The sequence below is a fragment of the Podarcis gaigeae genome (genome assembly GCF_964106915.1).
Source record: "Podarcis gaigeae genome assembly, chromosome: 3".
Taxonomy (NCBI): Eukaryota; Metazoa; Chordata; class Lepidosauria; order Squamata; family Lacertidae; genus Podarcis; species Podarcis gaigeae.
In genome coordinates, this window is record NC_139680.1 from 51,385,296 (window position 1) to 51,401,237 (window position 15,942).

The following is a 15,942-nucleotide window of genomic DNA, read 5'->3' on the forward strand; positions in this document are numbered from 1 at the left end:
GTGTGCTGTACTTGCTTTTCTAATCTTTACATTTATCTTCCTTCAGATCTCAACTTCTGCTGCAATTTGACTGCCCAGGTTAGTGAATTCCCCCCCCCTTTATACTGCATTTCTTACTATGCATTTCTTATCTCTTCTTTGCACTTGTCAATATTGACCTGGCAGTCTAGCCCCTTTACTTCCATCTGAAAGTGATACATTATAGATGTTCATTTTAAAAATGTCAGGAAACTATTTTCCCCTCCACAGAACAGTACTCTCTTTAACAGTGCTCTCCCGTGTTTGCACCAGGCCAAACTGGTGATTGTTCATCATAATTATCAGTGACTACTTATCGGTGCTATTTTTGTTGGCATATAGAAATATTATTCTCTTGAAACTTCTATAAAATATTGGAGGAGGGAAAGGGCAGAAGAGCAAAAGGAATGTGAGGCATGAATGTTAAATGCAACGAGGCAGTAGACATATAAAATGTTGGCTGACATCAAATATTATTTCTCATGATAGATCATTTTACTTCCTTGTTCCAGGGATTTAGAGCAAGAATAATAATAATAATATTTATTTTCATCAGCCACTAGCCAAAACCATAGCAATAAAATAAAATAAAATGTACTGGAGATAGGGGTAAAAACTTAACTATACAAAATACATTCTGGAAGTTTACATCAATAATCAAATAATAGAACTGCCCCTGCTAATTTTTTTGCAGTTTTTGCTGTCACCTGATTATCTTGATCTGCTAGAAGAAAGGACACAGTAGCAATGGTTGAGGAACCTGGTATGAATAGTAGTAGAGGGGTAATAACCTCATTCCTCAAATCTTTATAAAGAATTCAAGTTAGAAACACATGAGCTACTGATTCAATACCGCCATCTCTACATGGACATAACTCTTTTTCCAGCAGAATTTTTTGAAATCAACCCTCAAGTACAGCTGAAGGGAGTATATTTAATCTTGTGTAAGTGAAAGCTCATCTGTATTTTGGAATTGTTAAATTTTGCAAATAGGGTGCCAACGTGTCAAAACGACTAGGTGGGAAATAATCATACCATGGACAAAATTTCTTTTATCATGGCCAAATCATTCTGTTGCTCAATATCATATAGGCACCATCTAATAAAATTATTTGCTTTACTGAAACTCAGGGTTAATAACTGTTGTGGTGATAAACGATAAAAGTAAAGCTTTGGGTTGACAATTTTAGTCTAAGTGCTCTCATGACAATTTTGTGATACTAAGGGTAGTAGACTGGTGGGGTTTAAATTCAGCTGAAGCCAATAACTGAATGTCCTACACCAAATTTGTAATTCAACAGAGGGGAAATTAGCCTCCAAGCGCAATGAAGCATTTGGAACACAGGATGAAACAGAAAAAAAAAATGCCTTAGGAACTTAGATTGAACAGCTTCTGTAGATACAAGGTGAGCTCCTGTCCAAAGCTGAGCTCCATATAAATAACCGTGCTAGAAGTTTAGCTTGAAACACTTTTAATTGCTGATGGTATGTGATTGCCACCTTTTGTATGCACTTTGAGACACGTTTTTCTTTGCATATTTCTGATGTGCTCCCCATGACTCTGTTAACTGAAAAATAAGGCTGAGGTATTTTAAGACTTTAACTTGTTCGATCAACTGATTATCCATATACTCTAAACTTGTGGCTTAGAGCAAGTTACAGCAAGTTAATCCAAAATGGTTAGGGATTTAATTTTTAAAGCACAATCCTTTGCATGTATGCTCAGAAGTATGCCCCAGTGAGTTCAGTAGGACTTACTGCAAGTTAACTGTATATGATCACGGCCTGAATCCCCCATGGGGATACAACCCATTGTATTACTTTCCACATGAATCTATGTTATAATCAAATTACTCATTCTCTTGAGGCTGTGATCCTTAATGTGAATCCACATGTAGCATGTATATAAGCTTAATGACAGTGCAGTGAGCTTCACAAATGCAATGAAGTTTCTGAGCCTTTTCCACCCAAATGGAAGCTGAAACTATGCTACTGTATTGGCCCGAATATAAGCTGTACCTTTACAATTGGAGGGAGGAAAGAAAAAAAGAAAAAATACTGGAATATAAACCGCTCTATTCCTCACTGCTCCTGGCTGCATACTAGACCGGGGGGCGGGGGAGTTGCACTTGGTTGCCGGTGGCCTCACAGAGTGATATAATAGCTTTGATGTCACTCTGTACAAAACATTAAAATAGTGCTGCTTTTACAATGTTTATTTATGAGCCTCTTTTGTTATCCAATACCATAATTAGTGCAAAGGACCAATGAATGGTATTAACCTTAGGGTTATTGAAAAGGCTGAGTACACACACTTCCAAAGTCGTCATTCATTTATATTTAATAATTTCTGTATTGCATTTCAAGAGTAAAATTCTTCCCAACGCAGTTCACATAACCTGCAACAATAAAATAGAGTAAATAACATTTAAAAGCATTTCAAGAAAATAATCCTATATTATTAAAATAAGAAATCTAGCATGGTGCAAGGCAATTAGATTCCCAGTCATTGTTAGTTTTTGTAAGACTAGATAAATAGATCTTGAAAATATCCAGGGATGGGGCCAAATATCTAATGGGATAGTATTCCACAATTGTGCATCCACTGCTAAAAAATCTCTGGCCCGTGTGCTTGGCAAACTAATTTACTTTGCTTGTGGGGATCTCAACAGAACATCCTCTTAAGGCACAGGCAAACTTGTATTGGTATAGTCAATCCTTTTAAGTTACCTGATCCCAAACTGTTCAGGGCTTTAAAGGTCATGACCAGCACTTTAAACTGGGCCTGGAAACACTGGCAATCAGTGCAACTGATACAATATTTGTATAATGGGTAGCATTCAATGCACTTGTTCCATTAACACAAGGATTTATATTTGTACCACAGAACTTTCCCTCCCTCCCTCCAGTTGGGATAACCCCTTAAACAGATTTAGGGGTTCTGCAGGTAAGTAGGGAGTTCCACTGCGTATGCATGAATCCTGCTGACAGAACGAGTTACTAGTGCTACATTGAATGCAACTCAATATGCTGCTTACCTGGTTCTAGCCTGGAGTTGTGGCCACATTTTTTACCAGTTGAGGTTTCCAAACAGTCTTTGAAGGTAGCCCAACATATTGTATTATAGAATGTATTATAGTGTTTTATATAATATACAGAGTATATTACAGTGGCCAATTTGGGATGTCAGTAGCGCATGGATAACTGTGACAATCCCCATTCTCTTTAGTTTGTCACAGCCCAAGCTGATGAAAGGGACTTCTGGCCACAGCAGCCACCTGAGCTTCCCCAAGTCATGCTGAGTCCAAGAGTATACCCAAGTATTTTAAGAGGTGTGCAACACAGTCCAAGACCGGTTGTAATCCTCTATCCAGAATAGTCTCTTTCCTTACCCACAACATTTCAATTTTAGATGGATTAAGTTCCACCTTGTTCACCTTTATTTTGTCCAATCTAGCTATCAGCCATCGGTTCAGTACTTCAGAAACCTGCCTACAGGCTAGCTCAATACATTTTGCTGCCAAAGGCAAAGGAAAAGATGGTGCCCTCCCCAAGGCACATGCAGAGGCAAAGGTGGATTTAGGGTGTGGAGCCTGTGGGGGTTTGTGCATCATATTTTGGTGTTGCACAGGGCATTATTGAAATTTGAGACCCCAAGGATTGCCACTGGCAGAAGCCAATTTGACTGGTAGTTGAATCTTACTCCAATACTGGTAAGAGGACAGTATCTTCCACCCAGATGAGGGCAGCAGGCTAGCACAGGGGGTACAGGGCAGGCCACATGGCACACACAGCTCTGCCCCCTCCCACACCTCAGCATCTCCCCCCTGAGGCAGCTGTATCACTCAGCCTCATAGGGTTGGCCTTGCCTGCCTGGGATTAGCCGCTGGAAAAGAGAAATAGAGCTGTGTGTCATCTACATATTTATGATTCTTCAGTCTAAAGCTCTAGATTATGTCTCCCTGCATTTTCATGTAGAAGTTAAACAGCATATGTGACATTGTGGAATCTTGAGACACCGGAAAGGCTAAGGGGTGGAACAGAGGTCCCTCAGCATGTTTAATTAAATGTAGGATTTATAACCACATCAGTTTTATTTGTGGCTATTAGTACACAATTTTATTACACTCTTGAACTTCCCAGAAATATAAGCTATGAGTAGGGGCATGAAGAGTATATATTCCTTAATGTACTTTGAAAGTTTTGAGTTCAGCATTCAAAAGTAGCTAATTTTGAATGGAACAGAAATGGGCAAGTTGACATGTACCTGGTGTTTGATATTACAGTGTGTGTGTGTGTGTGTGTGTGTGTGTATAGCCACCTTATTTTCTCATTAAACAGCATTATAAAGAACATTAGAAACTGCCTTATACTGAGTCAGTTCATCTGTCTTGGTATTGTTTACTCCAGGTATAGGGAATTTGTAGCCTTTCAGATGTTGGATTATAAATCCTATCATCCATTGGCCATGCTGGCAGGACCTGATGGGAATTGGGAGTCCAACAATATCTGGAGGGCCAGAGGTTTCTTATTTCTGGTCTATACTTCCTGGCATTAGCTCATCAATTTCAGACAGAAATTTTCCCAATCCAACCTGGGACATTTCATGCAAAGCATATAGTCTGGGCTGGATTAAGACCTTTAGAGGCCCTAAGCACTTAAAAGATTTTGGTGTCCTATATATATAAATATAAACAATAATAATAAAAATTATTTTTTGAAATGAAACAAAACCTACAGAAAATTGAAAAATAATGTTTATTTTTGTATATTTGTATAAATAATGCTTTGTTGTTGTTCAGCCATGCCATATGGTCCATGGTAAATTCGGCAAAGCTCTGGTGCCCTCTATTTCCTACTGTTGATAAGGGAGCAGTATTAATTGTGTTAATTTTCACTCTCTAAATGACTGAGTATATACTTCTAGAAGACTAAATAAGTGGAGTTCTAATTGCTGCAAATTATCACCAGTGGTGACTGGAAGCGAGAGACTGGCACACACCAGCTAATAGTATAAAATCAGTGGCATTTAAGATGTATAGAGTACTGTTACCTTTATAAATTATTCATTTGCATGATAACAGTTAAAACAAATAGTATCTTTAGTGCTTTTCTGTGTGTACATTTCTTGCAGATGTTAACATTAGTGGTAAATCACTGACTTTAGAAGTACTGTCAAAAACCATTGTACATACAAAACCACAATAATCCAAGTTTGGGTAGTTAATAGGATATAACCGAGCTTCTCCCAGACTCCTGTGTGTAGTCTTAAGTGGGTCTTAGCAATAATAATAATAATAATAATACTGTGATGTTATTTTCTTCTGTTGGTTGTGGGGTGACTCTGGTACAAGATTTATGATATGGGTGAAGTTAAGTGCCACTTGCTTCCTTTTGGAATTTAAAAGCATATTCCAGGATCAGTTAGCCTTACTAGTACCCTTTCTTTGGTCTAGAGTGAGTGTACTAACAAACTGTCATTTTTCCTTCAGAGTTCCTCCAGATGTTGCTGAACTACAACTCCCATAATCTCTGGCTACTGACCATGCATGTTGGGGCTGATGGAAATTGTAGTTCAACAACATCTGGAGGGGCAAAGGTTCCTCACATCTGATTTACTTAATCCCTCTTCCAAGGACTTTAGAGTGATATATATAGCTCTTCCCCTTATTATTCCTTTCAACAATTCTGTGAGAGGCAATGAACAATTGGCTTGATGGGCAAACAGAGATCTAGACACAGTATTGTAACCTAAGCTACAAATTCTTAAACTGTTTTAGTTTAGCATTCCTGAGCACACTTTCTTGGAATAAACTCCTACTAAAAATAAATTGGGTGCACTTGCAAGTAGAGAAGTTTATTATCATTATGCAAAAGTGTGAAGTAAACAGCACATCAGAAGATAACTGAGGCTTGTCAGCACTGGCTATGCTTAAATTGCAGCTATGTGTTCTGTACCTTGCACCAGATAATTTCTTTTATAAACAGCAGTGGTGAAGGAAGACACTAATTCTCTGGAACTTTAATTCTCTAATAAAGGCATTTTGCCTTGTGGGGGGGGGGGGGGAAGAGTGGAAAGAACATGCTTTTGTTTAATGGGTTAAGTACCAAAAAGTGTATACCCATAAGTAAAAAGGACTAAACAAATAGTTTTCACACTTCTCTTCATTAGGAGTTCTGCTTTATAATGCCATTATAAAATACAGTGTGTCGCATACTTCACAAACTTAATAGAATCAGAAGATTTAGGCTTTTACATTCAGGTTTTTTTTGTTTACAACTGTCTAAGGAAATTATATTTTTTATTTTAAAACCTAGTTCATATCAGTGCAATGTTTCTTGACCAACCTATAAATTGGTTTTGTGGGTGGGGTAATGAGAGTGTGGTTGTATTATTCTGTTGGCTTTAAATGTGCTGTGACTCATCTGAACTCTTCATAAGCTAATGGTCATACATTCTGTATTATTCTTCCATCTTTAATATTTTTTCCTTCAACAACATATCTTTATTTATTTCTTAAACCATTTCTCATTGTGTGAAATAATAGTATCTGGTCACTCTCTCCCCCTTATTTTTTTCTTGATAACACTCGGGAAATCTTAGATCTTTATTTTCTACATTTTCTACATATTTTTCTTTGTACACATTTATAGTTCTTTTAGTTCTTTGTCTTTGGGTGGGATCTGATTAATTCATACTCAGAGTAGACCCTTTGACACAAACTTTCCCTGTAATGAATTTTTATTGATTTTCCAGTAATTACCATAACACAGCATAACAACAACTTTAAATTATCCCGTATTACAGTCTATGAGTCTTCATATGCCATCACATTGCCAACTATCAGCTCTGATAGTACTTATTGCCTGTAAACTGGCAGACCTCATATTTTGCCAGTTTACAGATAATGATCCACAGTTACATGTGGCTTGATGGACGGCAGTCTAGAAATATAACAGCAGACCACAACTTCCTCTGTTTCCAGTTGTCTGTATTTTTGTCATGTTAATCTCTTTCAGAAGTAACCAATTGACCTTTCAGGCAACTTTAAAAATATGACTGAGATCATCATGAAGAAAAATCCGTTTTATGATTAGGAAAGGTAGATTTTCTTGTTGAATTCATGCCATCTTTTTGTTTCTGAACAGTTGCACCATGTGAAGGAACGTATTGGTGAGCATGTTCCAGATGAGACACTTCTGCTTTGCCTTGGCATTACTTCAGGAGTTGGTCGATTGATCTTTGGCAGAATTGCAGACTATATTCCGGGTGCAAGAAAGGTTTATCTACAGGTACACCAAATACATAACAACCCTGATAAGAATAGAAATTGTAATTGTTTTTAGATTGCAGCTGATACTATGTAATATTTATATTGTACTTTGTAATTTTGTTTTGTGATTTATTTTTATCTTATATATTTTATATACAGTACTACACCAGTAATTGGCTCTAAACAAATGGGCACCACTTAATGCTAGGGGCTAAATGTGTGGCTTGGACCCATGTAGTCAGGACCAACCAGCTATGATCCGGTGCAGGGCATGCTGAGGTCTGCCTTTGTGAAAAATCTTATCAGACAGGAAGCCTGTTGGATCAGAGGGAGACTAACAGGATGGAACAATAGTTTCTCTTGAAGTTTGGCTCCCACAGAGAACTTAAATCAAAATGCAAAGAAGGATATCTTTATGTTCAAGACTCAGCAGGGCTACTTGCTGGAGATGGTATCCAAGTAAATCCTTTTGTTCTGTCTATCAGGGTCTAAGTAAATATTTCCTCACCTGTGTGATTAGGAAGGGGTGCATATGAGCGATTCACAGGACTTTGCAGATATCAGGAAGGGAAGCTAACTACATTCTTCTTTGAAGTTTCAATGTTAGGAAACGACAAGTCTGAGCAGAGAGAGATTAACTCCAGTGTGATTGACTCTGCTTAATAGAAATATTGAAATTCAATATCCTAATATTAGCACAACACAGAATTTTGAATCTGGTCTTTTAAGCATATATTTGAGAGAAGGTACTATTAAAACACATTGAATTGGCCAGTAAGTTGTTAGTGATTTAAAAATTGCACATGAAACCTTTCACCATACTTGGCCTGACAGATTACCAAGATTGCAAGATTATACCATGGATTGAATGTTGAAATTGGTCTGGCGTGTGTGTGTTCAGTGATGATAATGATGATAATCCTTCCATGCTTTGTGAATGCTGTTACAGTAAACATGCACTATATCTAGTCCCCAGCAGAGTGAAGTAAGTTCTAGAGAGGATTGCCTTGATACAGGGTTCAGTTTCACTGTTGTTGTTTTCCCTTATTAAATAAGACTTATTTAAAAACATTTGCTCTAGTACTAGAGATGGGAAGTACACAACTGGCAAAAAAAATTTTTCCTCACTCCAAAAGTTTATAAATTGGCAGGTCACTGCTGCAGATGAGAGGTGTTTCCTTGTTGCTGATTGCTACTTTTTCTGGTTTATTCATAAAGAACTACATGGGCATTGCCACACTTGTGATAGTGTGAAACACAATAAAAATATTTATGACATAACAAAATTAAACTTTTAACTATGTGGTGTACATGTTGGGAAGAGTCTCAGAAAATGTTCTGTAGGTGCCCATGGCATGCAAATAGCCTCTCTAAATGGTGGGAAAATGCAATATCCTTGCAATTATTTTGTTCTAAGAAATTATTTATTTAAAAAAAATGTGTATCACCTTCAAATGCAAAATTATTATCCAAGGCAGTTTACAAAATGAAATGAAAACTATTACATAAAACAATTGTTATAAATTTTAGAAATTACAATTACCGTATACATATATATGTGGAAAAGTGAACTTGGGGACAACTCTTCAGTGAGCTTCAACCTGCCCAGTGCTGCCTAACCCTGGTTACTCTGAAATCTGGAGCAGGTTTTCTCCCTTTTCAGATGTACCGTATTTTTCGCTCTGTAAGATGCACCTGGTTTTTGGAGGAGAAAAACAAGAAAAAAAATATTCTGAATCTCAGAAGCCAGAACAGCAAGAGAGATTGCTGCGCAGTGAAAGCAGCAATCCCTTTTGCTGTTCTGGCTTCTGGGATAGCTGCGCAGCCTGCATTCGCTCCATAAGACGCGCGCACATTTCCCCTTACTTTTTGGGAGGGAAAAAGTGAGTCTTATAGAGCAAAAAATACGGTAACTCAAAGAGCATTCCAAATGAAAATGAATGGAAAATAAATGGAAGTGCTCCCTTTATTGCAAATTTTCAAAAACCTTTCCCTGAATAAATGTAGTTTTAATTGTTTAACCACAACAAAATCTGGAATGGCTTCATAATATTTAGTACCCTGAAACCTGCCCCTTTATTCTGATTTTACAATTACACTTTCCTTTACCAATGTGTAGGTGATTTCATTTTTCTTCATTGGCCTGATGTCTATGATGATTCCATTATGCGACTCCTTTGGAAGTCTTATTGCTGTCTGCCTCTTCATGGGTCTTTTTGATGGCTGCTTCATTAGCATTATGGCACCAATTGCCTTTGAGCTAGTTGGTGCACAGTATGTTTCTCAGGCAATTGGATTCCTCTTGGGCTTCATGTCTGTTCCAATGATAGTTGGTCCACCTGTTGCAGGTAGGCAGAATTCTTTTGTTTCTAATCTGTGTAGGAAGCATGTGAAAATAGTAATTGCTTTCAAAGTGTAGACTTGTGTGTGTTTTTTTCTTTGTTTGTATAATTGTGTAACTTTCTCAAGAGATTTCAGATCAGTACTATTTTTTCTATTAACAATGTTGCTTCTTATAACATATTGAAGTTGAGGTCTGCATGTGTTGTACTCAGGTCTGTTACTTTGTCACAGAATACTGAATACTATTTTCTTTTTCCTCAGGAATACTTAAAGATCACCTGGGCACTTATGATGTAGCATTCTACTTGGCAGGAGTTCCCCCAATGATCGGAGGAGCTGTATTGTGTTTCATCCCATGGGTGCATGAAAAGAAGAAACCCAAAGAAAAAGCTAGTCCTATGGATGGGAAAAGTATGGAGAAAATGCTGGAAATCAAAAGCACCTCAGAGCCAGACTCATATGAAAAACCCAGAAAAGAACCAGAGTCCGTTATTTAATGGCTGATATTTTTCTTACCAGATTGAATTTATTTTTATAAGAACTAGGTTAGCTTTCTGTTTATGAATTGAATGTACCGTATGATTGTACTTCAAAAGCAAAGCCACAATGAGAGCTATCAAAGTAGTAAAGGTTAAAACAAAATGGTTAATAGATAAAAAATGCCTTTCACCCATTTTTATATGGTCTCAAAACACACTTCCACATGCTACATGGAGCTTTTTGTCATCAGAATACATGCTAGTGAGGGCATGTGTCAGGAGAATTTAAAACAAACACATATGACTACATTTCTGGAACTCAAGAAATGTCCCCCTTCTACTAACTAATCCTTTCATAATGCATCCAGCAACTTCATGATTCACCTAATGGTGGAATGGCATGCATCTGGAATTATTAGTAACATCCTAATGTTCTTAAAGCTACTATTTTTAATCTTTAAAAAGATCTGTGGGGTTTGTAATGTGGATTCCCAGCTTTTTAGATCCTCTTAAAAACAAATTCTATGCAGATTTTGGCATGCTTAAGACCACTGATTTCAATGGGTTTAAGAATGTCTAATGCTGTGTAAGATTGCAGCTTTAGCTTTTAATCCCCAGGAAACCATTGCAGTAAACTATGAAAATGTATTTTCATAATGCAATAGTGACAATTTATCTTTTGCTTAACTCTGCAGTGGAACCCTTCTTGCATTTCTTCATTTATTTGCTTCATGTATTTTAAAGGTGGGTGGCATCATGGTAACCTTATAACTCTTTATTTCTTAAATAATTTAAACTGCTGAGCTAATGATAAGCTAATTATTCGTGTGTATGTGAAAAACACGGTTCTTACATCATCTTTCTTAATAGGTTACTAGTAATTATGAAATCACATATACTGAATGAAATCCAACGGGTTTTGCTCCGCTGCTGGAAGCCATCCTTCAGTAGAATGGGTAGGGGGTCAATTTATTTTATTTATTTATTAAATTTGTAAACTGCCCTATACTGGATGGCAGTTAACAACATAAAATTACAATATAAAAAACACAAAATACATAATAAAAATATAAACAGAAACAAACCAATAATCCTCCATTCCACAACACATTTAAAAAAGGGTATTGAATGTCATTCAGCCAGAGGCCTGGTTGAAGAGGAATGTTTTCACCTGGTGCCCAAAGGTGTATAATGAAGGTGCCTCCCAGGGGAGAGCATTCCACAAATGGGGAGCAGTATAAGGCAATTCCAGCACTCAACAATCTCTTGGGGTATCCTCCAGAGCAGATCTGGCCAGGATGCAAGGGGAAGAAAAGTTGCCAGATTTGGGCGAGGGGATTCAGGGGTAGTTGCCAAAAAAATTCCCTACCTCACATTTGATAGGTACATTTCATTAGTGCAGTGACACCCATTGGATTCCATCCTATATTATATAGTGTAGTGAGGCAACTGTTTTCCATCAGATTTGTCTATTTTCATTATTTAACCCGAAGTGTAGTAATACTGCTTGTGTTTTCTTTTGATGGATCAGTTCAAATCAAGGGGCATGCTTAAGATTTCACTAACATTCTGGTTTCAATCCTGCTTTGCATCTGAGTCCTTCTGTTGCAGTATCAAGAGATATACAAAGCAACATAGCCCATATATGGAGGCAAGATTCTGCTTCTCTTTGGTACTTAACAGCAGGTATGAGAAGAAAGTAATGAAATCAAGATGGATGGGGAGGCCCTTTACTCCTCCAAGTTTCAAACCACAAGCTGTACCTTTCTGAATGTCCCAAAAACCTCTGACACCTTGCATTTGCCTTCTGTGGTCTATATACTCGCTTTCTTTCAAAATATATACCCCAGTGGGGTAGAAACACCAGCCTTTGGATCCGAAACAGAGCTTCAGTCTCTAGTTACACGGTCTCTAAAAGACATTCTGCCAAAATAATTTCATTCTCTTTCTAGCTCCTTAAAGATCAGGGCTAAGAATCGGTGTTCCTTGCTCACTATGGGATCATGGAAAAACTATGGAGTAGAAACAATAGGAAACTGCCCTCAACTACTTCTTCCAAGGAGACTTGGAGATTGGATTAGATTCACAGTGTCCATGTGAGGTCTTGGGAGGACCAAGAGGCTTGCAGAAGGGGTATGTGTATGCTCAGAGGTGGTGTTCTTGATAAAGTGCCTTCATATTGCTTGATCATGTTAAAAACTTGCTAAGATTTAACAAGATGTTGCTGCTACTTCTCAGATACTGAGGTATGTACACGGGGAAGGAATTTCTCTCTTGAGAGAATCTCTCTTCCAGAAGCAGCAAGAAGAGGGAAGGGAGAACAAGGGGGCAATAGCATAATATTGTGCACATTAAGGTAGGGAATTGCACACTTTATAGAGCATCTGCATGTTGTCATTGTTATGTTCCTGTTTTCCTGAAGTGGGTCTATCATTTCTCAAATCGCAAGACAACTCTTCTTTCCTTTCTAAGAGGTGTGGTTTTGACCCTTGCAGTTGCATATTGGATGGGTAAATACTTTGCCACACAGCGAACCTTCCCTATTACCTGTCTATTTGGGAACAGTTTGTCTGAAGGTCCACTGATATTCCTTAGCCTTCATGATTTGAAAGAAGAAACCTTTGTAAGTCTCAGGAAGCATGCTGGGAGTTGAGTAATACAAAACTGTATGCAAGTCTCCAGAGATTCCCCCCTCCTCCTTCTAATGTCAGTGTGCCTTCCCAGACTATGCAAAGTACAAATAGAAGAAGGGAGATTTTTGTGGACAAACGCTCAAAATAAAATACTGTAGCAAGACGAATGAACTAGCTTGTTCCAGTGTGTCTAGATCTGCACAATTATATAGAGATTTACATCATCTCTGTGTCCATGCACAAATATTATTTAAATAGACTGTAGCAAAACAAAATTGTTTTGACTAAAAACACATTTTATTCTACAAATAGCATGCAGTGTTTTACTACTGGTATCTAATACAATATCTGTATGTATAACAATGCACATGACAATGTTTAAAAATCTATCGTCAACCTGTCAATTTATCACATGTATATGTTTAAAGTGATTGATACCAGATGAACCGTTTATCCACTGAAGGTTATTTTAAAAGAAACAGAAAAAAAGAAACCCCAAATCCTTGTAAAGGAACATGCAACAGTATTCTTAAAAAGTTAAATCTGTGCTTGTTCTGTCTCATCGTTACAATATTAACCAAAGTTTTTCTAAAAGCAAGGATTTTATTAAATAATTATCAAGCTTTGTTTTTAATATGACTAAGGCAGGGACTATTAACGTTAGAAACTGGATAGTTGTGAAATAGGATTGTTGTAATGTAACTTTAAAAATGGCAAAACTTGTTCCTGCACTTCAGTAGCCCCTCCATTGCCCCTCAGGTCTGCTCTACACAATTTTTATGTACAATGCAAAATCTGAAAGTGTGGTCATGGAAGTGGAGTGGCACATGGCACATCCATGTGTCTTACAATAAACACACACTTTTTTATTTGGTGCAAATAATATTACAGTATTCATAAATGGAACCAAACTCCTCTTGGCCCCATTACTGCTGGTGGGAGGGGTGGGAGTCTTAGCCTTTGAAGTTTTTGTTACTGCTGTGTAACCCATGTGAATGTAAAAAAAGGTTCACCTTTTACTATGTGAACAAAGCTTTCTATCTGAGAAAAATACTAAGTTTTCTTGCAGCATAAGTTAATCCCATGAAAAAGAAGCATTTTTTGAACTGGCATGCTGTTATTTCTACACACACACACACACACACACACACACGGCTTATCTATGCAAATCCTACACACATTTACTTGGGTGTATCACATTGGACACAATGGGACATGCTTCTGACTAGCAGGCAGAAAAAGGCCCACCTCACTTCTAATTTACCGTGCTATATCTTCTAAAAGATTCATTTTAACGTGCTGATGTTGCACTCTGTAATAATTAGCTCTTGGATACCTTCTTTGATTTAAAATGTATACTGTGTGACATGAAAAAGTGTGCAGAATTCTATAAACTGTTTATAATTGTGCCTTGCTCCATCTCAAGAATGCAGCACCACAGTGGTTGAAAATAAAGACGTCATAAATAGTAATGGTACAGAATGTACATCCTGTGTAACTAAATGGATACATTTGTGACTTGTACTTGTTTACATTTAGATACATTTGTTACTTGTACATTTGTTACTTGTACTTGTTTACAAGATAAGGGCAGTACCAAGAAAGTGAGAGCATCAGTAACTACGTCTTTTGACATTTTACCTTATCAGTGGAATGCAATAAACTGACTTGCAAAGTACCCAGTCATAATTCTTTAGAAGAGTAACCTTGATTCTTAACATATTTGTAGTTCTACCTCCTCCACTTATACAATAAACAGTTTTCAAGGAAACCTTTTTAGTTATTACCCAATCTGAAAACATTTATAAAAATTTCCAACTTTTACTTCTAGCCATATTCCTATTACCAACATTCTAGCTGCATAAAACAAAAAAACTGCTTATGTCCGAAGTACAAATATCTATCAACTTTATCTCACTTTTCTTAATAGCTTAGCCCCATGTATCTGAGGCTTTTTCTCTTAGCTGTGCTTCTCTGTGCATGTGCCATGCTTAAGGAGTGTGGTGACAGCAAAGGTTTAATAACCCTGTCTCAAATATTAAAAACCCATTGCCAACTATTCAGTTGTATTATATATTTTGTTACCTCCTTGAAAAAGTAGGGTGGTGAATTTTCTGCCTTGTCAAAATGCAAATGGGCATCTATACCCAGATAGTCGATCAGCAGAGGTCACAGTGGGCAGGGTGGAAATTCAGACTACTCAGCCCCACCTCCTAGCTAGGTGCTATATGAACAAGGTTCTCCTAAGCCACTCTCCGCCCCAGCCCCCCAGCTATTGAGAATATATATATACCAGCCTACAGAAACGATAAAATAAAAAAGTAGATAAATAAAACAGTACATTTAAAGATCCAGAATACAATAAATACATTGTTACCGTCATTTAAAATAGCAAGTCTCCTCTTGAACAGGGTAACACTCAGGACTCCAAATAGGTCTGAGTAAACAACTCGAGTTTTTTGGAGATGGAGCATTATTGCGAAATCTCCTTTGGAAGGGTATTGCAGAGGGTTGGGGCTACGACAGAAAAGGCCTGCTTCAAAGAGTTTTTGTATAAGGGGAACTTGCAGTGGCAAGACATTTTCTAACCACTTAAAGACAACCCCCATACACGGCATTTTCCACACGTAGTAAGATCCGAGTTATAAAAAGCATCAAAAAGCATCAAGTCCTGTTTGAGTGGATGGTCGTTACCCAGCCACAACCATAAGAAATATTTGGCTTTCTCCATTGCTTTCTCCCCTTCTCTCTCTTTTTTAATTTCAAGTTTACATACCCATACAAGGAATTGCCAATTTCTTTCTATGGCGAAAGGGGGCTTTCACTCCCGTCCCTGTAAAAAGGCAGCGGGGGTGGGTGGGGGGAGGCGGAGGACCCCAAAAATGCACAAGAAATCAGTTTCCCGGCAACGGAATGGTCTCTCTAGCTTTTCCTATCTCTGTCCCCTTCAGCATGTTCGTTCCCTTGGCAGCACTTAGGCAACAGGCGGCAAGCCCAGATCTCCAAAATATAGTAACGAGCAAAGGGCAGGTAGCGACCCGGCCACCCCTTTTCACCTGGCGGGAAACCGCTTCCGTAAAGCAGGCGACTAACTGGGAAGCTCGAAAAGCACATTTGAGCGACCTTAGCCAATGCGAGCACTTGAACGGCCTTCGCGGAAATAAACAGGAATGAGCGGGCATACAGCTGGGCGGG

At 37.9% G+C, this 15,942-nt stretch overlaps 1 protein-coding gene across 2 annotated transcripts in view; it reads left to right on the forward strand.

The window, feature by feature from the left end:
• SLC16A10 (solute carrier family 16 member 10) overlaps positions 1–14,425 on the forward strand; it is a 41,251-nt gene extending 26,826 nt beyond the window's left edge. For both annotated transcript variants that reach the window (XM_083731319.1, XM_083731320.1), the window contains 3 exons: positions 7,168–7,311; positions 9,412–9,640; positions 9,897–14,425. In XM_083731319.1, coding sequence (XP_083587445.1) covers positions 7,168–7,311; positions 9,412–9,640; positions 9,897–10,132 — 609 coding nt within the window. In that variant the 3' untranslated portion in view covers positions 10,133–14,425. The remainder of the gene's footprint in view (positions 1–7,167; positions 7,312–9,411; positions 9,641–9,896) is intronic.
• The last annotated feature ends 1,517 nt before the right edge of the window (positions 14,426–15,942 follow it).